Source organism: Chiloscyllium punctatum, chromosome 3 (genome assembly GCF_047496795.1).
Source record: "Chiloscyllium punctatum isolate Juve2018m chromosome 3, sChiPun1.3, whole genome shotgun sequence".
Classification (NCBI taxonomy): domain Eukaryota; kingdom Metazoa; phylum Chordata; class Chondrichthyes; order Orectolobiformes; family Hemiscylliidae; genus Chiloscyllium; species Chiloscyllium punctatum.
Window position 1 is genome coordinate 13656506 of NC_092741.1, and position 26907 is coordinate 13683412.

Genomic DNA, 26907 nt, shown 5'->3' on the forward strand with positions numbered 1-26907 from the left:
CCACCCAGGTAAATAGTGCAGTGAAGAAGGCATATGGCGTACTGGCTTTTATTGGTAGAGGAATTGAGTTCCGGAGTCCTGAGGTCATGCTGCAGTTGTATAAGACTCTGGTGCGGCCGCATCTGGAATATTGTGTGCAGTTTTGGTCGCCATACTATAGGAAGGATGTGGAGGCACTGGAACGGGTGCAGAGGAAGTTTACCAGGATGTTGCCTGGTATGGTAGGAAGATCCTATGAGGAAAGGCTGAGGTACTTGGGGTTGTTTTCTTTGGAGAAAAGAAGGTTTAGGGGTGATTTGATAGATGTGTACAAGATGATTAGGGGGTTAGATAGGGTTGACAGTGAGAACCTTTTTCCACGTATGGAGTCAGCTATTACAAGGGGGCATAGCTTTAAATTAAGGGGGGGTAGATATAGGACTGATGTTAGGGGTAGGTTCTTCACTCAGCGAGTCGTAAGTTCATGGAATGCCCTGCCAGTAGCAGTAGTGGACTCTCCCTCTTTATGGGTATTTAAGCGGGCATTGGATAGGTATATGGAGGATAGTGGGTTAGTGTAGGTTAGGTGGGCTTTGATTGGCGCAACATCGAGGGCCGAAGGGCCTGTACTGCGCTGTATTGTTCTATGTTCTATGTTCTAAGTCACATTCCTGAGATAACTTAAGGTTTTAAGGTTTTAAAATACATTCTATTTTATCCAAAGAGCACACAATCTGCAGTCAGTCCATGTGACATTTTATAAATTCCTACTTTGGAAATAGAATTAGTCTGATTCAAATTTGGAATACAGACAGATTCTAACCTCACACTTTTAATGCATTGTCTGAGCTGAGATATCACTTTTTAAAATAAAACCTTAAGTTGTCTCAGGAATATGACTTGAAAGAAGTTCTTGCATTTACATATTAATAAATTGAAACCTGCAACTCATTCTAAAAGGTGAAAGACTTAACAGCAATCCAGGTTTGTTCAGTACATCACATTAGTTGTATGACATTTTGACCTTATCCTGTTTCTTCTGTGTCCTATGATCCTGCCCACTAATTACATGACAAAGGAGCAGTGCTCTGAAAGCGTACACTTCCAAATTTGGACTATAATTTGGTGTTGAGTGATTTTTAATTTTAAAAGCAAGGTTTAGTGGACCTAAACAAGCCAAAAGGAGGTTGAGTGAGGTGAACACTCAATAAGACAGAAAGAAATCTCACAGATTATGATCAAAAGATTTTTTGATAGGGAAGGAAAGCAAAATGAGACTGTGTTGTTGGTTACAACACAGAGTGGAAACTAAGTTCAGAGGATTTTGAATTGAACAATCCTCAAATTAAATTGGACAACGAGGAAGTTACCTTTCAGAGGAAAATCAAAACGACCTGAAACAGTTATGGCTATTGCATGGGTGCAGAAATAATCTGGGAAGTGCTCATCTAATTATGCATGAAGTAAATATCGGAGATGCAGTTCCAATTAAGCAACATCTTTTTAGGCATAACCCTCACAGATTCAAAAGGAGATTGAACACATGCTCCAAGATGACATAATCAAAATGAGTTACAGAGACTGGAGCTCACCGACTGTAATAGTATCAAAACCAGATGGTGCCCACTGGTTATTGTGTGGTCTATCGCAAAGTCAATGTAATTACAAAGACCGATGCATATCTGATTCCAAGACTGTGAAAAGATGGGACAAGCAACTTATATTTCTAAGTTGGACTTTCTCAAAGAATACTGGCAGGTCCCTTTGTCTGAAAGAGCAAAGACAATTTCAGCATTTGTAACACTGTATCAGTTCAAAGTCATGCCATTTGGTGTGAAAGATGCGCCAGCCACATTTCAGAGATTAACCAATAATGTCATTTCCCGATTACCAATTATGTCGTATATATCAATGACTTGATTTTTAATCACACATAAATGGAACATTTACAACATTTATCAGAATTGTTTAATCGACTTTGGGAGGTAGACTTGGTGATAAACCTGACGAATTTGCCAAAGTCCAAGTCACCTTCCTGGGCCACGGTCAAATGGCCCCGTGGAATGGACGAACAACAGTATTTGGTAAGTTTCCCACACCATCAACGAATAGAACAGTACTACGATTCCTGGGATTGAGTGGATTTTATCAAAAATTCGTCCAAATGTTAACAGTGTGGCTACTCCACTCACTGAATCACTAAAGAAAGGCAAGAAGTTTCGGTGGACAGTGGACTGTCAGAAGTAATTTGAAAGCTGTGTTAACCTATACCCTAGTGTTGGCCATACCTAATTACACAAAGCCATTCAATGTGGTTATCAATGCAAGTGATGTGGGTGTTGATACTGTACTCTTAGAGGAGATGACGAGAAGATAGAAAGATCTATTGGGTATTTCTTCAAGAAATGGAACATGCATCCGCAGAAATATTCAACAGTTGAGAAGGAGACTTTGAGCTTGGTGTTGGCATTACAACATTTCAATGTTTATGTTACCAGTAATGTATCTGAGACAATCATATACACAGATCGTAACCCATTAAAGTTTGTGGAGAAATTTAAGGTCAAAAATTCCAGACTGTTCAGATGGAGCTTGTTATTACAGCGATTCCATTTTGAAAATTGTGCAAAAGGCAGGACAAGAAAAAATAATTGCTGATGCATTGTTGAGACTTGAATAAGAAAAGAAGGCATGCATTGGCAGGAGTAAACGGACTGAAACAGACTGTAGTAGTGCATGCTTGTGTATTTATAGATATTTTTATTATAAATTTAACATTTTTACAAGTTTGCAAATATAAACAAAACTCTCATACACAAACATTGATATACAATTAAATCAAATTTACAATAGCCAAAATTTAACAAAAGAAAAAAAAAATTCCGAAAAAGGGAAAAAACCAAAACTCAACTGTCTACTAATCTAACCTACAACTAACTAGAGTGTATATTTAAATCTCTTACATGCTCGGAATGTGTTAACATCAGATGTAATAAAACCCATATTCGTGCGGGATGCCTCTCCTAAGGGGCCCCGGACCAGCCAGGTTTGTAATCTCAATTAAGTAAAAGCCCTTGTTAGGAAAGCCAAAATATCTGTATTTATGTAATTCAAGAAGGGCTGCCATATTTTATAAAATAATTCGGTCTTTCGGTGCACCATATTTGTCAGGAAGTCAAGGGGAATACATTCCATAATTAATCTGTGCCAATTTGAAAGTCCAGGGGGGCCCTCAGCCGCCCAGTTCACCAAAATATTTTTCCTTGCACAGAAAGAGAGAATAGAAAATAGTCTCTTCCCATACATGTCCAGGGAAAGAAAGTTCGAAAAGCCCAAAAGGAGAGATACAGGGTCCACTTTAATTTCCGTTCCTAAAATTTCTGTCAGGGTACTTGCTACTTTAGTCTAATATCTACAGATCTTATGACAGGTCTTTAGGCAATGTACAAGAGTGCCCACCTCTATTTTGCATTTGGGACACATTGGAGATGGTCCTGCCTTAAATTTTGCCAATCGAACCGGTGCTATATGGGCCCTATGAAGTATCTTCAGCTGGATAGCCTGGGTTCTGTTACAGATAGTAATCCTTCTAGCATTTTCCCAAATATCATTCCACATTTCTATAGAGATTTCTAGTCCTAAATCCTGATCCCATGTTTTAAGTAGATTGTCCATATTTCCCGATACTTCATCATGTAGTAAATGATAAATAGTACTGACGGAAGATACCTCCACTGGTCGTAGGACATTATATTCTCTATCTGATTTATAAAGACTATCTAATAACGTAGTCTTCTTCTGTATATAGTCTCGAATTTGGAAGTATCGAAAGAGGTCTCCATTAGGTAATCCGAATTTCTGATGCAGCTGTTCAAAAGACATCAGGACCCCATCCTTAAATAGGTCCCCTAGACATGAGATATCCCTGGATCTCCAGAGTTTAAAAGTGGCATCTCTAAACCCTGGTTGGAATCCCCATGCTCCCACTATCGGTGCATAGGGTTTTATGTGAATTACCCTCATTTTGCCGCATTATATTCCAAGCCTTAATTTTTACAGTGATCTGTAATGATTTTCCTCTTGTCTGAAAATAAAAGGTTAATAAGTGGGTATTTTACTTGAGAGGCTTTGATGTCCAACCAGATTGATTGTGGATCAGACAAGACCCAATCAGCTATGTAACTGAATAGGGAATTTAACTGATATTTCCTAAAATCTGGGAAGTCCAATCCTCCCCTTGTCTGTGGAAGCTGTAGCTTCTTCAGCTTAATGAGGGGCTGTCTATGATTCCAGATAAAGGAACCCAGCCAGCCATATAATTTACGTAGAGCCATCCTCGGCAGCATCACTGGAAGTATTCTCATATGATATGGGAGACGGGGCAGGACATTCATTTTAATTAATGTTATTCTACCCGACCAAGACATTGGAAGGTCTCCCCATCGCTGGAGGTCCTGCCTTATCCTTTCCAGTAAATGCACAAAATTAGCCTTATACAACTGACCAAATACTGAAGTAATAAAAATGCTGAAATCTAAGAAGCCCTCCACGGACCAATGAAAGGGAAAAAGGGATCCATCCACTAAATGGGGTGTCATAGCAAGGCCACCCATTGGCATAGCCTCCGATTTTGAAAAATTAATTTTATAGCCTGAGAATGCGCTAAATGTATTAATAACTTGGATTAGGCGAGGTACGGACATCAGAGGATTACTGAGGAATAGAAGAACATCATCTGCATACAGGGTAATTTTATGTTTACCTGTACCAATCCTTGGGGCCGTTATATTAGGATCAGCTCGTATAGCTTCTGCTAGTGGTTCAATTATTAGCGTAAATAACAATGGCAAGAGAGGACATCCCTGACGGCAGCCCCTACCCACACTGAAGCTATCCGAACCTAATCCATTGGTAACCACAACTGCTTTGGGATCACCATACAATGTTGAAACCCATTTGGTAAACACCTGTCCAACGCCAAACCTTTCCAATGTGTAAAACAAATATGACCATTCAACCCTATCAAATGCCTTTTCCGCATCTAATGAAACTACTACTCCTGGTATCTTTCCCTGATGACAGGCTTAAATCATATTCAAAACCCTTCTAATATTATTGGATGATCTACAGCCCTTAATAAACCCCGTCTGATCCTCCTTTATAATATGTGGCAGTACCCTTTCTAGTCTCAGTGCTAACATTTTAGAAAGGATTTTAAAATCTACATTTAGCAAGGATATTGGTCTGTATGACGTACAATCTTCTGGATCCTTTCCTTTTTTTAAGGATAAGAGAGATATTTGCCTCTTTCAACGAAGGCGGGAGACAGCCCTGACTATATGCATAGTTATACATGTCCATAGGTGGACCAGCCAATATTTCTGTAAATTCTTGGTAGAATTCAGCTTGAAAACCATCTGGGCCCGGTGCCTTACCGCTCTGAAGTTGCCTGATTGCATCAAGTATTTCTTGTACTGTTAGAGGAGCATTTAGGACCAATAACTGTTCCGGAGTTAGGCCCAGAAAGGTCAAATTTTTAAAAAATGACTGCATCCTCCTAGTCCTATCTTCACAATCCTGCGATTTATATAACTCAGAATAAAATTCTCTAAAGATCGCATTAATCTTTTTATGATCATGAGTCAAAATACCCGTACTTTCCTTGATAGACATAATAGTCTGAGGGGCCTTTTTTATCTTTGCAAGAAATGCTAAGTATCTACCCGGTTTGTCACCATATTCATATAACCTTTGTTTTGCAAATAATATTTCCCTCTTAGCCGTTTGAGTAAGCGTAGTGTTTAGAGCTGTCCTAAGAGCCGTAATCCTTTGCAATTTAATAATAGACGGTCTATCAGTGTATGCTGTTTCAGCTGCTTTTAAGCGAGCTTCAAGCAGACGCTGTTGTTCTCCCTTCACTTTTTTCTGGGTCGCTGAGTATGAGATGATCAAACCTCGCGTGTAAGCTTTGATGGTCTCCCACATCATTGATGGGTTGCTAGCCATACCTGAATTAATTTCTAAAAAAGTTTTAAATTCTTGAGTGAAGTACTTTACAAATTTACTGTCTTTCATTATGAAGGGGTCCATACGCCAATGCCGAGGGGATGTCCCATTGTTCCTCGCCTTAGTTTCAATATATACAGCAGCATGGTCGGAAATTGCTATATTACCTATTTTACGGGATGATATGGAATTTTTAAAAATCGAGGGGGCAAAAAACATATCAATTCTGGTATGACATTTATGTGGATTGGAGTAGAAAGAAAAATCTCTGCCCTGTGGATGAAGACATCTCCATACATCTACTAATCCTAATTCTTTGTTCAGATCCACCAATTGTCTAGATCTGGGAGATACTCCTGCAGTACTCTTGGGAATCCTATCTATTTCCGGATCCATAATACAATTAAAATCTCTCCCTATAATTGTATGACGGGCACCAAAAGCCATCAATTTTGAAAAGGCTTCCGTTATAAATTTAAAGGGGTGTGCCGGGGGGCAGTACAAATTTAATATCCCATATTCCTCTTCATTTATGAGGGCTTTAATCAAAATATATCGTCTAGATTCGTCTTTTATCTGATTTAGGATTTTGAAAGGGAAATTATTCCGAACAAGAATAACAACTCCCCTGCTTTTTGAGCTAAAAGAAGAAAAAAAGGCCTGATCAAATCCACCCTGTTGTAATTTCAAGTGTTCTTTATCCGACAGCTGTGTCTCCTGTAGGAGAGCTACATCAACTCTTTCTTTCTTAAGATTTGATCATATTTTCTTCCTTTTGACTGGCAAATTACTCCCCTTGACATTCCAGGTGCACCACTTAACCGACTGATCAAACATAATCATCTGGGCAAATCCGAGACCCCTTGGGAGGGGAAACCCTATCCAGAACATCCCGAGCATAGAGTATATAAAATTTACAAAAATAAAGGCTCTCTAATACACTTGCAACAGTATAATAAAATACTATTTCTAAATTTAAAAAATATAAAACGTATCTAAGTGGAAATTTTCCCCCTTGTTCCCAGGGGGTGTCACTTCCTCTCCAAAAGTCCATCATATCCTCTCCCAACCAATGCCCAGCCTTGACCCAGGTGCTCCTCAATAAAATGAGGCGAATTCAGATATTATACAAAGCTAGAGTTAACAGTGAGCACCCTACCCCCACCCATACCAACACCTGGATATATGTGGTAATGTTAATACCATATATAAACATATAACTATAAAATTACAACCTCAACAAATAATAATTAAATATAATAATACAAAATAACAAGGGAGAAACAACCCCGCTCCTAAAGACAGGTAAAATAGAATAAGGTAACCACCTCCCCCCACCAACACCAACCAAAGCCCCCAGCTTATATATACATACATGTACACACATACAAATACATACATACACACATATATACATATACACACATACATACATAAAATATTAAAAGAAAACAACCCTGGGGGGGGGGTGGGGTGGTGGGGTGAGAAAATCAAATCCCTCTCCCCATCCCCCATAATAATATTAAACAGTAAGGTAAGAAAAAAAGAAAAAAAAGGTGGGGGGGATATAAACCAAAGCGGGGGGGAAGGCAAACCAACATCCATTATCTCTTACAGTTTATCTAAGAGAGTCCAAGAATTTCTTAGCCTTTTCTGGCGATCCAAAGTTATACACGGATCCTTCATGGTTAAAGCGTAGCGTCGCTGGGTAGTGTAAGGAGTACTGAATATTTAAGTCCCTTAAACGCTTCTTCGCCTCGTCGAATGCCTTCCTCTTTCAGACCAGAGTTGGAGAAAAGTCCTGGAATAACATGATCTTGGATCCTTTATAGATCATAACTTGGGGGTTTTTTCCAAGATTTCTAGAAGCTTCTAGGAGTATCTGCCTCTCCCTATAGCTCTGCAGCCGGAACAGGACCGGGCGTGGGTGCTGGTTCGAGCCGGGCCTGCGTATTGCGACCCACTAGGCCCATTCTACCCTTACCTGGCCTGATCCAGCTTCCAGATTTAAAAGCTGTGGCAGCCACTGCTCGAGGAACGCTGTAAGCTGGCCTTCCTCTTCCCGTTCGGGAAAGCCCAGCAAACGAATATTTTTTCGACGACCTCGATTATCGAGGTCGTCAATGTAATTCTCTAAGGTCCGGACTCGCTGTTCGAGAGTCCGGACTCGATCCACTGCTGATTGTGCTGTAGGTTCGGAGGTCGCAGCCTTTAGCTCCGCCCCTCCGACTCGGCGCTCGATTTCCTGGATGTCTCGGTCGTGCTTCTGCAGCGTGGCCGAGAGTGAGTCCCATTGATTTCGGGATTCTTCAATAAAAGCGTCGATCTTCGCATCCAGTTTGGAGATCATTTCTACAAGGCTTGTCACTGTAGGTAAGTCCCCCCGGTTCGGCTGTGGTCGCCTCTGCTGCAGCTGGAGAGGTTGGGGGAGGGGGTCCTGCTTGCTGAGAGCTGCGGGCTCCCTTCCCTTTGGTCATTTTTACTAAATATTAGATTGTTTAAATTTAATATTAAACAACTAATTAAATTAAACAGCTATTATAAATGATTTGGTGAGTGTGGTGGTGGTGGGTGACCCACTTTGCCCAAGTCTTGGGAGGAGCACTATAGACTCAGACTTGCTGGGTCGCCGCCATCTTCGATCCCCTGCTTGTGTATTTATAGTCAATGCTATGTATATGAGTGTTTAGTGTACGAACAGTGTTAGATTAAGGGGTTTTAAAATTAAGTCATCTTTGAATATTGATGGTCCTTTTTTTTAAAGGGAGAAGGTTTGACGATGCTGCACCGTTAACATGGTTCTGTTGTCCTTGGTTTTTTTTCAAAAGTATTTTATGAGTTAGAGTTGGATATAAGTGGTCAAGATCCCAGGACCTGATCGGGTGTACCCGAGAGGTCTGTGGGAAGCGAGGCAATTGATTGCTGGGTGCCTTGCTGAGATACTTGGATCATTAACAGTCACAGGTTAATTGCTGGAAGACTGGAGGTTGGCTAACATGATGCCACTATTTAAGAAAGGTGGTAAGGAATATCCAGGGAACCGTAAACCGGTAAGCCTGATATTGGTGGTGGTTAAGTTGTTGAAGGGAATCCTGAGGGACAGGATTTACATGTATTTGGAAGGACTGAAGGCTTTATTTGTGGAAAATCATGTCTCAATAACTTGATTGGGTTTTTTTTGAAGAAGTAACAAAGAGGATTGATCAGGACAGAGTGGTGGACGTGACCTGTATGGACTTCTGTGAGGCGTTCGTCAAGGTTTTTCATGGTAGACTGGTTAACAAGGTTAGATCTCATAGAATACAGGGAGAACTAGCCATTTGGATACAGAACTGGATCAAAGGTAGATGGCAGAGGGTGGTGATGGAGTGTTGCTTTTCAGGCTGGAGGCCTGTGACCAGAGGTGTGCCACAAGGATCGGTGCCGGGTTCACTGCTTTTCATCATTTGTATAAATGATTTGCATGTGAACATAGGAGGTACAGTTAGTAATTTTGTAGAGGACACCAAAATTGGAAGTGTAGTCGACAGCGAAGAAGGTTACCTCAGAGTACAACGGGATCTTCATCAGATGGGCCAGTGGGCCAAGGAGTGGCAGATGGAGTTTAATTTAGATAAATGTGAGGTGTTGCATTTTGGTAAGGCAAATCAGGGCAGGAATTATACTCTTAATGGTAAGGTCCTCAGGAGTATGGCTGAGCAAAGAGACCTTGGACTGCAGATTTATTGCTTCTTGAAAGTAGAGTCGCAGGTCAGGTTGTTGAGTATAGGAGTTGGGAGGTCATGTTGTGACTGTACAAGACATTGGTTCGGCCACTGTTGGAATATGGTGTGCAATTCTGGTCTCCTTCCTATCAGAAGTACGTTATAAAACTTGGAAGGGTTCGGAAAAGATTTACAAGGATATTGCTAGGATTGGAGAGTTTGAACTATAGGGAGAGGTTGAATGGGCTGGTGCTGTTTTCCCTGGAGCATTGGCGGCTGAGGGTTGTGTGATGATGCTGCTCCTTTTAACAAGGTTATGCTGGTTTTATCCTTGGTTTTTTTTAGAAGGGCCATAAAACCAGTGATGCTGAAAAGTCTTAAGTTTAAATAGTTTTAGGGCCAGTTTGATTATAGCTAACAGATGCTGCCTTAGACAAAAGGCTTTCACTTTTTTTTAGAAAAAACTTGTACAATGAAAGGGGAGTGGCCAGTTCTCCCAGCTCAGGTTTACTCTGGTTTGATTTGGATTTTGGCAGTCTGGCTATTCACTGAAAGCAGTCAGGCAGTTTTGAACTACTGATCCAAGAAACAGCGACATGGAAGAGGGTATTTCATACTGCCATTTCTCCCTCTCCTGTAAGACCCTGTGTTTGATTTTACTTTTTGTGCCAAGGGATGTTTATCGGGATTGTTGCAAGTATTTGGAACATCATCATAAAGTTGGGATAATCTGTTGGATTTTTGGGATAGGATAAGTTATTTAGCATTCTGTTCTCTTTCGTTTGTATTTCATTTGGTAATCAAATAAATTCCGTTTCGAGTCATAGAGTCATAGAGGTGTACAGCATGGAACCAACCTTTTGGTTCAACTTATCCATGCTGACAAGATATCCCAACCCAGTCTAGTCCCACCTGCCAGCACCTGGTCCATATCCCTCCAAACACTTCCTATTCACATACCCATTCAGATGCCTTTTAAATGTTGCAATTGTACTAGCCTCCACCACTTCCTTTGGTAGCCCATTCCACACACACACTGTCCTCTGCGTGAAAAAGTTGACCCTTAGGTCTCTTTTATGTCTTTCCCCTCTCACCCTAAACCTATGCCCTCTAGTTCTGGGCTCCCCCACTCCAGGCAAAAGACCTTGTCTATTTACCCTATCCTTGTCCCTCATGATTTTATAAACCTCTATAAGGTCACCCCTCAGCCTCTGATGCTCCAAGGAAAACAGCTCTAGCCTATTCAACCTCTCCCCACAGCTCAAATCCTCCAACCCTGGCAACATCATTGTAAATCTTTTCTGAACCCTTTCAAGTTTCATAACATCCTTCTGATAGGAAGGAGCCCAAAATTCATGCAGTATTCCAAAAATGGCTTACCAATATCCTTAGTTTAAAACTAAGTGGTTTGACCTGCTGCATCCCTCTTGGAATATCTGAATTATACATAGCAGATAAAACAACAAAGTTGGGGTCAGGGCTACTTTCTTGAAATGTTTTGAGGCATCTGGCCTGGTCCTTAACAGGTGACCTCATAGAGGTTTATAAAATCGTGAGAGGCATGGATAGGTCAAATAGACAAGGTCTTTTCCCTGGGGTGGGGCAGTCCAGAACTAAAGGGCAGAGGTTTAGGGGAAAGATTTTAAAGGTACCTAAGGGGCAACGTTTTCATGCAAAGGGTGATGCATGTATGCAATGAGCTGCCAGAGGAAGTGGTGGAGGCTGGTACAATTACAACATTTAAGAGGCATCTGGATGGGTGCATGAATAGGGAGGGTTTAGAGGTTTATGGTCCAAGTGCTGGCAAATGGGAGTAGATTAATTTAGGATATCTGGTCAGCATGGACGAGTTGGACTGAAGGATCTCTGCCCGTGCTACACATCTCCATGACTCTGTGACTGTCTACAAATTGTATGCTTTTTGAACAAAATAGAATGCATTTACAAATACAAATCTGCAAATGCAAATTCACCCCACAGATTTGTGTGTGTGTGTGTGTGTGTGTGTGTGTCATAGAGTCAGTGTCCCACAGCATGGAGGCAGGCCCTTCTGCCCAAACTGATCCATGCCGACCAAAATATCCATCCACGCTGACTCCATTTGTCTGCACTTGGCCCACATCCTTCTAATCTTTTCCTATCCATGTATTTGTCCAAATGCCTGTTAAATGTTCTTAATGTACCCGCCTCAACCACTTCCACTGGCAGCTCATTCCATATGTGTATTGTCCTGTAAAAACGTTGCTCCTGCGGTTCTCTTTTATTCTTTCCCTTCTCATTTTAAACTGATGCCCTCTAGTCTTCGAATCCCCAACCCTGGGAAAAAGACTGAGTGTATTCACCCTAGCCATGCCTCTCATGATCTTATACACATCTCAGTCTCCTACACTCTAAAGAAAAATGTCCCAGCTTGTCCAACCTCTCGCAATAAGTCAGTCACTTGAGTCCTAGCAATGTCCTTGTAAATTTCTTCTGCACTCTTTCCAGTTTAATAATATCCTTCCTATAGCAAGGTGACCAAAACTGAACACAGTACTCCAGGTATGACCTCATCAACATCCTGTAAAACTGCAACATAACTTCCCAACTTCTATACTCTGTGTCCTGACTGATAAATGCCATGGTGTCAAAAGTCTTCTTCACTGACCTACCTACCTGTGACTCTACTTTCAGAGAACTGTGAACCTCAGCTCCAAGATCCCTCTGTTCCACTACATTCTTTAAGGCCCCACCATTCACCATGAAACTCCTACCTTGATATGACTGTACAAAATGCAAGCGTTCACACTTACCATAGTACACTCCATTTGCCATTTCTCAGCCAAAGTCTCCAGTTGATCAAGGTCCTGCTGCAAGTTCTGAATAACCTTCCTCACTGTTCATGATGCTGCCTATCTTAGAGACATCAGCAAACTTACTAATCATGCATTGCACATTCTCATCCAAATCATTGACGTAGATAACAAACAACAATAGGCCCAGCTCTGATGCCTGAGGGATACCGTTAGTCACAGCCCCCCAGACCGACAATCATCCTTCCACTATTGCCCCCTGCTTCCGATCATCAAGCCAATTGTTATGAACCAGACAGGACTCCCTAAAAACATTTTAGGAAGGTAGCCCAGACCCTAACTTTTCTAGTTGTTTGAAGCAGGTGTAATAGTCCAGGAGTGATGCAGCTGGTCAAACCACTGAGTTTTAAACAAAAAAGAATTTATTTACAGATCACCTAATGAAACACAAGCAAAAGGAAACAGAATTTAGAATAACAACTATTTGAAAACCCGACCAACAAGATATCATCCATGACTTAACAAAGAGCAGTTCCAATTCCCTGCAATATCCCATAAACACATCCCTTGGCAAAAAGGTGAGATCAAACACAATTTCTTACAGGAGAGATGTCAGAGAGAGAGAATCAACCAGAAAACCTCTTTTGAATCCGGGAATCTTTTTCGCCATCAGCTTTCTTTGACCAGCTGCTTGAAACTCAGTCAAACTAGAAAATAAAACCTGAGCTAGAGGAACTGATTACTTCCCTTTCATTGTGCAACTGTTCTTTTAAAAACCCTCTGATTGTTGACTTAGGCAGTTTCTGTTAGCCATTATTAAAGTAAGACATATCTGCCTTTACGACACCTCTTAAAAGAAACCAAGGGCAAAATAACCTTGTTAAAGGGGCGGCATCATCACAAAATTGTGTATCCAATTTACCAGCTCCCCCTGGATTCCATGCCATCTAAACTTCCAGAGCAGCCTACCATTTGGAACCTTATCAAGGGCCTAACTGAAATCCTTATGGACTATTTCTACTTCCCTGCCCTCATCAATCAATACACAATAGACAATAGGTGCAGGAGTAGGCCATTCTGCCCTTCGAGCCTGCACCACCATTCAGTATGATCATGGCTGATCATCCTTAATCAGTATCCTGTTCCTGCCTTATCTCCATATCCCTTGATTCCACAACCCTTGAGAGCTCTGTCCAACTCTTTCTTAAATGAATCCAGAGACTAGGCCTCCACTGCCCTCTGGGGCAGAGCATTCCACACAGCCACCACTCTCTGGGTGAAGAAGTTTCTCCTCATCGCTGTCCTAAATGGTCTACCCCGTATTTTTAAGCTGTGTCCTCTGGTTCGGCATTCACCCATCAGTGGAAACATGCCTTCATAACAAGAGGGATTGAGTATAGAAGCAAAGAAGTTCTTCTGCAGCTGTACAGGGCCCTGGTGAGACCACACCTGGAGTACTGTGTGCAGTTCTGGTCTCCAAATTTGAGGAAAAACATTCTGGCTATTGAGGGAGTGCAGCGTAGGTTCACGAAGTCAATTCCTGGAATGGCGGGATTACCTTACACTGAAAGACTGGAGCAACTGGGCTTGTATACCCTTGAGTTTGGAAGACTGAGAGGTGATCTGATTGAGACATATAAAATTATTAAAGGATTGGACACTCTGGAGGCAGGAAACATGTTTCCGCTGATGGGTGAGTGCCGAACCAGAGGACCAAGCTTAAAAATACGGGGTAGACCATTTAGGACAGAGATGAGGAGAAACTTCTTCACCCAAAGTGTGGTGGCTGTGTGGAATGCTCTGCCCCAGAGGGCAGTGGAGGCCCAGTCTCTGGATTCATTTAAGAAAGAGTTGGATAGAGCTCTCAAGGATTGTGGAATCAAGGGTTATGGAGATAAGGCAGGAACAGGATACTGATTAAGGATGATCAGCCATGATCATATTGAATGGTGGTGCAGGCTCGAAGGGCAGAATGGCCTATTCCTGTACCTATTGTGTATTGATTGAAGAGGGCAGGGCAGTAGAAATAGTCCATATGGATTTCAATCTTCCTGGTCACTTTGTCAAAGAACTCTAACAAAATTTGTGAGGCATGCTCTCCCATACACAAAACCATGCTGACTACTCCTAATCAAACTCTGTCTTTCCAAATGCATGTATTTCCTTTCTCTCGAAATCTTCTCAACTAATCAATCACAAATGTTAGGCTTACTGGTCTATAGTTCCCAAGTTTTCTTTGCAGCCCTTCTTGAATAAGGGCACAACATTTGTTTCCCTCCAGTCTTCTCAGACCTCACCTGTGATTAACAATGATGCAAAAATATTAGCCAGGGTCCCCGCAATTTCTTCTCTGGCCTATCGCAGTGTTCTTGATTATATCTGGGCCGGTCCAGGAGATTTATTCACCTTCATGCATTCTAATACATCCAACACCTGTGATATGGACTGTCCCCAAGATATGGCCACTAACTTCCCCAAGTTCCTAAGTCTTCATGTCTTTCTCCATGGTAAACACAGAGGAGAAATATTCATTGAGCACCTTGCCCGGTTCCTCACATACATATCCACTATGGTCCTTGAGGGATCCTATTTTCTCTCTCTAGTTATTCTTTTTCCTTTAATATACTTAAAGAATCTCTTTGGATTTCCCCTAATCTTCTCAGCCAAGGCTATCCCATGCCCTCTTTTCACCCTCCTGATTTCCTTCTTCAGTAAACTCATGTATCTCCTATATACGTTCAGGCATTCCCTTGATTCCAGCTGCCTGTACCTGAGCCATGCCTCCTTTGTTTTCTGGTCAAAGCCTCAATATCTCTAGTCACCCAGGGTTCCCAATTCCTGCCAACTTTGCCCTTTACCCTCACAGGAACATTCAAACCTTGAACTCTAGCTATCTCACTTTTAAAGCCTCCCACTTGCTGAAGGTCCCTTTGCCTGCAAACAAACTACTGGAAGCTCCTAGCTAATTCCATCAAAATTCACCTTGCCCCAATTTAGAACTTGATCCTGTGGATCAGTTTTGTCCCTCTACATAACTAATTTAAAATTAATAAAACTATGATCACTGGTCCTAAAGTGCACCCCCACTGTCACCTCAGTCACCTGTCTTGCCCTATTTCCCAAGACTAGGTCAGTTTTTCCTCCTTCCCGAGTAGGACCTTCTATGTACCGCTTGAGGAAACTTTTCAGAAAGCACTTAACAAATTCCACCCCATTTAAGCCCTTAATACTCTGGCAGTCCCAGTCTATGTTAGGAAAATTAAAATCCCCTACTATGACAACCCTATTGTTCCTGCAAGTCTTCCCAATCTCCCGGCATATTTGTTCCTGTAATCCCATTGACCATTTGGGAGCCAAGAGTACAACCCCAAGAGTACACCATCCCCTTCTTATTTCTTCGCTCCACCCACATAGCCTCACTGAATGATTCTTCAGTTATTTTGTCTCTGCCTACAGCTGTGATACTCACCTTAATCAAAAATACAACTCCCCTTCCCTTCTTTCCACCATCTCTGACCCACCTAAAGCATCCGTACCCTGAAGATTAAGCTGCCAATCCTGTCTCTCCCTTGGCCATGTTTCTGTAATGGCTATAATACCCCAGTCTCATGTACCTATCCACACCCTGAGATCATTGGCTTTACCTATCAGCCTCCTTGCTTTGAAATAGATGCAATTTAATCCAACAGGTATTCCTTGCTCCCTATCATGTTCCAGCCTGACCTGTCTCTTAAACTTACTATTTCTGATTACTGTATCTTCTTCCAGCCTTGCACTTGTCTCCCCGCTGCTGAGGATCCCACCACCCTGCCAATCTAGTTTAAACGCTCCTTTGAAGCACGAGCAAATCTGGCCACCAAGATATTGCTCCCCCTCCAGTTCAGTTGCAACCCATCCCTCTTGAACAGATCACCTCTGCTGTAAAAGAGATCTCAATTATCTAAAATCTGAATTCCTGCCCCCTACACCAATGCTTTAGCCTCCCCCTGCCATATCCTCCTGTTCTTATCCTCACTGGCGGGTGAGGTGAAAAGAGAGAGAATCACACAGAGAGAGAGAAAGAGGGAAAGAGAGAGAGAGTGTGTGTCAGAGAGAGAGCAAGAGACTATGTGTTTATGTTTGAGAGAGTGTGTGAGTGTAAGGCAGTCTATACATCTGAGAGAGTGTGTGTTTGAGAGACACTGTTTGAAAGTGTGTGTGTACAGTGTGAGGGTGTGTATGCATATGAGAGAGTGTGTGTGTGTGTGTGTGTGTGTGTGTGTGTGTGTGTGTGTGTGTGTGTGTGTGTGTGTGTGTGTGTGTGTGTGTAATGATCTGGTTGAGACCGTCCTCATGGGTAGCAAACTTGGCTATCAGCCTCTGCTCAGTGATTCTGCACTGTTGTGTATCTCGAAGACCGCCTCAGAAGACGTTTACGTGAAGCTCCAAGGCTGAATGGCCTTGGCCACTGAAGTGCCCCACTAGGAGGGAATATCCCTGTCTGGCGATTGTTGCACAATCTCCATTCATCCGCTATTGTAGTGTCTGCATGATTTCGCCATAATACCATTCCTCGGGGTACCCTTCCCTGCACTGTATGAGATTTACAGCATAGGCCAAGTCACACAATTGGGATAGCCGAACAACACTACCTGCACTACCTGCCTCCCTTCTCTACCTTTCCTGCAGGGGATCCATCTATTTGACAGTATTTTCAGTTTGTCTCCCATCCTACGACTACCATCTATCGCACTCCTTAGCTCCTATAAAATCCTCATTGCCTTTAAGTGCTGCAACAACCAGTCCATGCAATTTGATAGGATTCGCAACCAGACTCCCTGTAGAAATATTCATCAGTAACATGGAAACTCTCCCTAATCTCCCACATCCAACAAGAAGAGCACATCTCTCTACTAAAGGTCAACTTGCACCTTAACAATCTGCAGACCTAGAAAGTAGCACAGTCTTACTACTCTAAATAAACGCTGCTCCAGGCTAGCTCAGTAATGATAGAGTCTAGAGATGTACAGCACAGAGACACATCCTTCGGTCCAACTCGTCCAGATATCCTAAATTAATCTAGTCCCATTTGCCAGCAGTTGGCCCATATCCCACTAAACCTTTGCTATTCATATACCCATCGCTATTCATATACCCATCCAGTTGTCTTTTAAATGTTGAAAATGTCCCAGCCTCTATAACTTTCTCTGGCAGCTCATTTCCATACACTCACCATGACAAAGTTACCCCTTAAGTCCCTTTTAACTCTTTTTCCTCTCACCTTAAACCTATGCCCTTTAGTTCTGGACTCCACAACTTCAGGGTAATGACCTTGTCTATTTACCCTATCCAGGCCCTTCATGATTTTGTAAACCTCTATAAGGTCACTCCTCAGCCTCCAATGTGCCAGGGAAAACAGCACAAGCGTATTCACCCTCTCCCTATAGCTTCAATCCAGGCAACATCCTTGTTAGTCTTTTCTGAACCCTTTCAAGTTTCACAACATCCAACTGATAGCAGGCAGACCAGAATTGAGAGTTACAAGGTAGCTAAACAGAGAGCTAAGATGAGCAAGCAGGGGACATGAGAAATTGTAGGCGGATAGGATCAGGGAAAACCCTAAAGCTTTCTATAGGAAATTAAGGGATAAAAGAATAAGATTAAGGCCAATCATAGAACAATAGTGCGAAATTGTGCATGGAGTCAGAGGAGATAGGGGCAGCTCTAAAGCTCTAAATGAATACTTTTTGTCAATATTTACACTAGTAAAAGACAATATTGTTGAGGAGAGTACTGAGAAACAGGCTACTAGATTAGATGGGATTGAAGCTCACAAGGAGGAGGTGTTAGAAATTCTGGAAAGTGTGAAAATAGATAAATTCCCTGGGCTGGATGATATTTATCCTAGGATTCTTTGGGAAGCTAGGGAGGAGATTGCCAAGCCTTTGGCTTTGATCATAATGTCGTCATTGTCGACAGGAATAGTACCAGAAGACTGGAGGTTAGCAAATGTTGTTCCCTTGTTCAAAAAGGAGGGTAGAGACATCCCTGATAATTATAGACCAGTGAGCTTTGCTTCGATTGTGGATAAAGTGTTGGAAAAGATTATAAGAGATAGGATTTATAATCATTTCAATAGGAATAAGTTGATTAGGGATAGTCAACATTGTTTTGTGAAGGGTAAGTCATGCCTCACAAACCTTACTGAGTTCTTTGAGAAGGTGACCATATAGGTGAATCAGGGTAAAGCTGTTGATGTGGTCAATTTAGATTTCAGTAAAGCATTTGATAAGGTTTCCCATAGTAGACTACTGCACAAAATATAGAGGCACAGGATCGAGGGCGATTTAGCAGCTTGGAACAGAAATTGGCTTGCTGAAAGAAGACGGGGTGGTGGTTGATGGGAAATGTTCATCCTGGAGTTCAGTTACTAGTAGTGTATGCAAGGATCTGTTTTGGGTCCATTGCTGTTTGTCATTTTTATAAATGACCTGGATGAGGGCGCAGAAGGATGGGTTAGTAAATTTGCGGATGACTCTAAGGTTGGTACAGTTGTGGGTAGTGCCAAAACATGTTGTAGGTTACAGAGGAGCATAGATAAGCTGTAGAGCTGGGCTGAGAGGTGGCAAATGGAGTTTAATGCAGAAACGTATGAGGTGATTCACTTTGGAAGTAGTAACAGGAATGCAGAGTACTGGGCAAATGGTAATATTCTTGGCAGTGTAGATGAACAGAGAGATCTCGTTGTCCATGTGTATGGATCCCTGAAAATTGCCACCCAGGTTGACCGGGCTGCTAAGAAGGCATACGGTATGTTAGCTTTTATTAGTAGAGGGATTGAGTTTTGGAACCATGACGTCATGTTGTGGCTGTACAAAACTCTGATGCAGCTGCGCTTGGAGTATTGCATGCAATTCTGGTCATCGCATTGTGGGAAGGATGTGGAAGCTTTGGAAAGGGTTCAGAGGAGAATTATTAGGATGTTGCCTGGTATGGAGGAAAGGTCTTTTGAGGAAATGTTGAGGGACTGAGGCTGTTTCATTAGAGAGAAGAAGGTTGAGAGGTTGAGAGGTGACTTAATTGAGACATATAAGATAATCAGATGATTAGATCGGGTGGACAATGAAAGCCTTTTTCCTAGGATGGTAATGGATAGCATGAGGAGGCATTGCTTCAAATTGAGGGTTGATAGATATAGAACATTTGTCAGGAGTAGTTTCTTTACTCAGAAAGTAGTAGGGGCGTGGAATGCACTGCCTGCAACAGTTGTAGACTTGCCAATTTTACAGGCATTTCAATGGTCATTGGATCGGCATATGGATGAGAATGGAATCGTGTAGGTTAGATGGGCTTCAGATTGGTTTCATAGGGCGGCGCAACATCGAGGGCCAAAGAGCCTGTACTGCGATGTTATGTTCTAAATTCTAGTTGCACACAGTATTCCTCTGAACTCCTATACTCAATGCACTGATCAATAAAGGAAAGCATACCAAACACCTTCTTCACTATCCTATCTACATGAAACTCTACTTTCAAGGAACAATGAAATTGCACTCCAAGGTACCTTTGATTAGCAACACTCCCTAGGACCTTACCATTAAGTGTATAAATCCTGTCCTGATTTGCCTTTCCAAAATTCAGCACCTCACATTTATCTAAATTAAACTCCATCTGCCACTCCACAGCCCATCTGATCAAGATCCCATTGTACTCTGAGGTAAACTTCTTCGCTGTCCTTTACACCTCCAATTTTCATGTCATCTGCAAACTTACTAACTGTACGTCCGATGTTCACATCCAAATCATTTATATATATGACGAAAAGCAGTGGACTCAACACCAATCCTTATAGCATACCACTGGTCACAGGCCTCCAGTCTGAAATGCAACTTCCCACCACCATCGTCTGTCTTCTATCTTCGAGTCAATTCTGTATCCAAATGGCTAGTTCTCCCTGTGTTCCATGTGATCTAACATTGCTAACAGTCTACCATGAATGTCTTACTGAAGTCCATGTAGATCGCATCCACTACTTTGCCCTCATCAATCCTCTTCGTTACTTCTTCAAAAAACTCAATCAAGTTATTGAGACATGATTTCCCATGCACAAAACCATGTTGACTATCCCTAAGCAGTTCTTGCCTTTCCAAATACATGTAAATCCTATCTCTCAGGATTCTGTCTAACAACTTGCCCACCACCGACATCAGACTCACTCATCTTATTCCCTGGCTTTTCCGTACCACCTTTCTTAAATAGTGGCACCACAGAAGCCGACCTCCAGTCTTCCAGCACCTGATGTACGACTATCGATGATACAAATATCTCAGCAAGGGGCTCAGCAATCACTTCCCTATCTTCCCACAGAGTTCTACAGTCCACCTGATGAGGTCCTGGGGATTTATCCACCTTTATGCATATGATTTTATATTTTTAAAATTTAATCAAGAGACAGATCTCAATAAAAACATATAATCAATAAAAGTCCACTTTACTCACTAATGCAGATTTACAAAAAAAGTAAGGTTACACTTTAAAACTAGCCACTTAACTGCTGCCCTGTTATGAGCTCCACCCACATAAGTTTTTCTTCATTGTCAACTGTGAATTTTGCTGTTTGTATATTTTTCTTAGACAAACTCCAATGTCCAGAAATATTTGAAACTAAACAGCGAAGGCAGCAGCTGGTCAGATCCACTGCTGGGTGAGGTGGCAGCGTGGGTCTCTGTCTTCGTTTGAATCACCTCCCATGTGATCACTATCTTTGTCACCCTTCCTCCTTTTAAATTGTTGCTGTTTTGATCTTTTTTTTAGATTACTTACAGCGTGGAAACAGGCCCTTCGGCCCAACAAGTCCACACTGACCCGCCAAAGTGCACCCACCCACACCCATTCCCCTACATTTACCCTGTACCTAACACTATGGGCAATTTAGCATGGCCAATTCACCTGACCTGCACATTTTCAGACTGTGGGAGGAAACTGGAGCACCCGGAGGAAACCCACACAGACACGGGGAGAATGTGCAAACTCCACACAGTCAGTCGCCTGAGGCGGGAATTGAACCCGGGTCTCTGGTGCTGTGAGGCAGCAGTGCTAACCACTGAGCCACTGTGCCGCCCCTCCTAAAGTTCCAAAACTTTGCAACAGCATATATAACATTAATTACTGCTCTTAGAAATCAAGGACACCAGCTCCAACATTGAAAATACCTCAAAAAAGGAGCAGATCTTACAGCCACAATTTTCGCTAGTCCTCCATCTTGGATTATTGGGAAAGCTGCTACACCAGGCTGGTAGATCCACCATGCCATGCTAGGTGGCCTGCTGTGCTAGGCTGAGAGGTCGCTAGTTGTCAGAGGCTAGGAGTTGGTCAGAGGCTGAGAGTCCTCACTGGATGCCAAGCGTCATTGCCAAGTAGAGAAGAAAAGAAGAGGAAGATGGCTGCCATCATCCTCATATGCAGGAAATGTGAACAACATCCAAGTTTTATTTCTTGTGGATTTTCAGTATTTCTGGCTTGGCCAGCATTTATTGCCTGTGCCTAGTTGCCTTTTGGAAGATGTGGCGAGTTGCCTTCTTAAATCACTTCTGTTCATGTACTGTAATTGGATCCATAATGCCATCAGGGTTGGAATTTCAGGATATTGATCCAATGATACTCAACAAATGATGATATATTTCCATGTCAGGATGGTGATTGGTGTGGAGGTGAATTTGTAGGTGGTAGTGTTCCCATGTATCTGATGTCCTTGTCCTTCTGGATTGGTAGTGATCATGAGCTGAAAAATGTGTTGCTGGAAAAGCACAGCAGGTCAGGCAGCATCCAAGGAGCAGGAGAATCGACGTTTCGGGCATAAGCCCTTCTTCAGGAATGAGGAAGGTGTACCAAGCAGGCTAAGATAAAAGGTAGGGAGGAGGGACTTGGGGGAGGGGCATTGGGAATGCGATAGGTGGAAGGAGGCTAAGGTGAGGGTGATAGGCCAGAGAGGGGGTGGGGGCGGAGAGATCGGGAAGAAGATTGCAGGTCAAGAAGGCGGTGCTGAGTCCGAGGGTTGGAACTGAGATAAGGTGGGGGGAGGGGAAATGAGGAAGCTGGAGAAACCCTCGGACTCAGCACCGCCTTCTTGACCTGCAATCTTCTTCCCGACCTCTCCACCCCCACCTCCTCTCTGGCCTATCACCCTCACCCTCACCTCCTTCCACCTATCGCATTCCCAACGCCCCTCCCCGAAGTCCCTCCTCCCTACCTTTTATCTTAGCCTGCTTGGCACACCTTCCTCATTCCTGAAGAAGGGCTTATGCCCAAAACGTCGATTCTCCTGCTCCTTGGATGCTTCCTGACCTGCTGCGATTTTCCAGCAACACATTTTTCAGCTCTGATCTCCAGCATCTGCAGTCCTCACTTTCTCCTGGTAGTGATCATGAGTTTGGAAGGTGCAGTTTAAGGATTAGGCAGTCATAAACCATTTCCAACAAGTCAGTGTAACTGTTGTCCCTTGATATTCAATGGCACCAGCATCATTAAATGCCCCAATATTAACTCCTGAAGGGGAGTACGATTGAACAGAAACTGAATTGGCCAGCCATACGTATATAATGTGGTTACACAAACAGGTGAAAGATGGGAATTCTATAGTGAGTAATCAACCTTCCTTCTACCCAACAGCTTCTCACCATCAACAAGGCACAGGCCAGGAGTGTGATGCAATACTTTCTTGTCATCTGGGCCAGAGATACTAAACTTCAATTGTAAAGATAGTTCGGTGAAGTTAAGATGTTTTCCTTGGAGAAAACATAACATGATTGGACAGATTAAACCAGGAAAATCTATTCCTGTTCAAAAAAGAATTGAGAATGAAATATGCATTACTACATTAACAACATTTAAAAGGCATTTGGACAAATATCTGGACAAGAAATGTTTAGGAGTATATGGGCCAATTGCAGGGAAATGGGGTTAGCGTGGTTGGGCATTTTGGTTGGCATGGGCCAATTTGGGCCCAAGGACCTTTGTGTGGTAGGACTCTGTGACTATGCAAAAGAAAGATATAAGAAGAAAAATAAACTAAGGTTATATGAGGAAAGAAACGTTGCACAGTGAGTAGTCTTGAATGGACTGGCTGCAAAAGTAGTGGCAACAAGTGCAATAAAACATTCAGGATTATGAATAAAAGGCAAGGGAATGGCACTGAGCCATGAGTTAATTTGTGGAATCAGTGTATGTATGATGGGATGGATGGCCTACTTCTATGCATAACAGTTTTATGAATCTGTCATTAATATTTCTGTTTATGGTGTCATGTTTTGTCATACATTGTGTTCTACAGATTAGCTGCAAAGATTGGGCAGAAATATTAGTTCCAAAAGCTGGATATATTGAAAACACCGTGAACAAATTGGTGGATATATTTATTCAAATCTCTGAAACAGTTAAAGACGTCATAAAATCTGATGTTGAACCTGGTAAGGAAAATGCCATTTCAAAGGCACTTATAACCTATGATATTAGAATATTAAAACCAGAAGTATTTGGAATTGGAATTTAGAATTAGATTGTATTATCATGTGTACTCAGGAGTCCAGTGAAAAGTTTACAATGTCACCTCATATGGTGCCATTGTACACATAAAGTATCTAGGTAGGAATGTTAAACACACAAAAAAGTAAAAATATTGCATTACCTTATAGTGATTCATAGTATTAGTTAGAAATAAGACATAGTTAAAAGGGTAAGCATTACAATCTGATAAACAGATTACAGATCAGTATTACATTACAGTTGATCAGCACAGGGGCTTCCACATGTCGTTTGACTGGCCTCATGAGCCGCTGACAGCTGGTGCTGGGCCCCAGTCCAAAAACCATTCTTGCTCCATTCCATGTTTTCAGCCACTCCACATTGTTCCAGGCTGTCGGCCCACTCTGCTCTAGCTCTCAATCACTTCACACTGCTCCAGGCCTTCAGGGGGATCCACTCTGGTCCTCAGCCACTCAAGACTGCTCCAGGCTTTCGGCCCGCTCCGCTCCACTCAGCTTCTCAGCCACTCCACACTGCTCCAGGCCTTCAACCTGCTTCGGTCCATTTCTCAGCCACTCCACACTGCTCCAGGCTTTCAGCCCACTCCACTCCACTCCAGCTCTTAGCCACTTCACACTTCTCCAGGCCTTCAGCCCACTCCACTTCACTCTGGCTCTCAGCCACTCCTCACTGCTGCAGGCCTTCAGCCTGCTCCACTCCACTCCACACTGCTCCAGGCCTTCAGCCTGCTTGCTCCAGTTCTCAGCCACTCCACACTGCTCCAGGCCTTCAGCCTGCTCTGCTCCGGCTCTCAGTCATTCCACATTGCTACAGGCATTTGGCCCGCCCCACTCTGGCTCTCAGCCACTCTACACTACTCCATGCCTTCAGCCCACTCTATTCTGGCTCTCAGCCACCCCACACTACTCCAGGCCTTTAGCCCGCTCCACTCTGGCTCTCAGCCACCCCACACTGCTCCAGGCCTTCAATCTACTCCACTCCACATTGCTTCAGGCCATCAGCCTGCTTGTTCTGGTTCTCAGCCACTCCATACTGCTCCAGCATTTAGCCAGCTCCTCTCCACTCTAGCTCTCAGCCATTTCACACTGTCCCAGGCCTTCAGCCCATTCCACTCCACACTGCCCAGGCTTTTGGCCAGCTCCACTCCGGCTCTCAGCCATTCCATGTTGCACCAGGCTTTCAGCCTGCTCCACTCTGGCTCTCAGCCACTCCATAATGCTCCAGGCCACCATCCTGCTCGCTCTGGCTCTCAGCCACTCCACACTACTGCAGGCTGTCTGCCTGTTCCACTCTGTTTCTCAGTCACTCCACACTGCTCCAGGCCTTCAGCCTGCTCTGCTCCAGCTCTCCCTTATCCACTGCCTGGACATGTTTTGGCATGTCTATTTGTCAACAGGCGGTGGAGATCCCCAGTGGAGTGCTCTCTATGCAGGAGTCCTCCCCTTTTCTCTCAGGGATCTGTGGTGGAAGATATTCCACCCAGCAGTCCCTTGGAACTGCAGATTGTGGTAGTTCATGGACTCCCAGCTCAACTGCTTGTTCTGTGGTGCTGTGGAGTCTGTGGACCATGGATATGTGGAGTGTGAGCATCAGCACTCCCTTTTTGCTTTCCTCAAAACCTTCTTTTATGTTTTTGGTTGTACTTCACCCCCATGGTCCTGTTCTTTGGGCAGCCGGTGCGGGGGGGGGGGGGGGGGGGGTAGGTCTGAAGACCTTCTCGTGGGTCTGCTCCTGGGCCTGGCCAAACTGGCCAAAAAAGGTCCAGGCAGCAGGCCATGGAGGGGGTCATCATGGCCAATTGCCTGCCCCTGTTCTGTGACTACGTTTGGGCCTGTGTGTCCCTCGAGAAGGAGCATGCAATATCTAGCAAGGTTTTCAGGGAGAGGTGGGCACCACGGAGTGTGGAGTGTTTTATTTACCCCTCTGATTCTATTTTGATTTAATCCCTACCTTCCCTTCCACTTTTTCAATCACTTAAGATTTGCCCTCTGATGAGCAGGGGACTGCTTGTCACTGTATTACTGGAAAAGCACAGCGGGTTAGGCAGCACCAAGGAGCAGGAAAATCAACATTTCAGGGTGGAGCCCTTCGCCTATAATGTCAATTCTCCTGCTCCTTGGATGCTGCCTGATCTGCTGTGCTTTTCTGACAACACACTCTTAACTCTGATCTCCAGCATCTGCAGACCTCACTGTCTCCACTGCTTGTCACTGGCCACCCGGGTGCTTCCTTTCTTCCTGGTGATGAATAAAGTTTTCTGCACTCATTTTTTCACTGTGTCCTACACCTACACACACATGACATGGGTGCTGGGAAAAATAAGACCTGAAAAAATAATAAAAAGGGAATTGTCAGAGATGCTGACACTCTAGTAACTGACTCTGAATGAAGCAGTACTAATGTCAAGGACTGTTCATGTATAAATTTCATAAGGGTGATGAACTAACAGTGCAAATTGAGGCAAATGAATATAATGTTTCAGCCATTACGGAAACATGATCAAAAGTAAATCAAAACTGGGAATTGACAGTCAGGGATATTTGACCTTTCGAAGAGAATGGAAAGGATGGAAAGGTGGTGGTGTAGTACTGTTAATAAACTGTAATAAGAAAGAGGAGAGGTGATAGCTGGTATTGTTGCTAGACTATTAATCTTGAGGGAAAAAAACCCTGACAAAACTTCAGATGCTGGAAATTAGAAAAAAACCACAAATTGCTGGAAAATCTCAGCAGGTCTGGCAATATCTGTGGAGAGAAATCAGAGTTCATGCTTCAGGTCCAGTGATCAATTTCTGAAGAAGGGTCATTGGACCCGAAATTTCTGTTTTGGTATTAATTCAAAGACTCTAGTAATATTTATTTGTATTCATTCATGGGGATGTAGGAATCACTGGCAAAGTAGCATTC

The 26907-nt window shown here is 43.0% G+C and overlaps 1 protein-coding gene across 1 annotated transcript in view; it reads left to right on the forward strand.

Moving 5' to 3' along the window:
• Positions 1-26907, forward strand: part of LOC140453945 (dynein axonemal heavy chain 8-like) — a 1117430-nt gene that overhangs the window by 341710 nt on the left and 748813 nt on the right. Inside the window, exon 22 of the mRNA XM_072548819.1 lies at positions 23790-23925. Coding sequence (XP_072404920.1) covers positions 23790-23925 — 136 coding nt within the window. The remainder of the gene's footprint in view (positions 1-23789; positions 23926-26907) is intronic.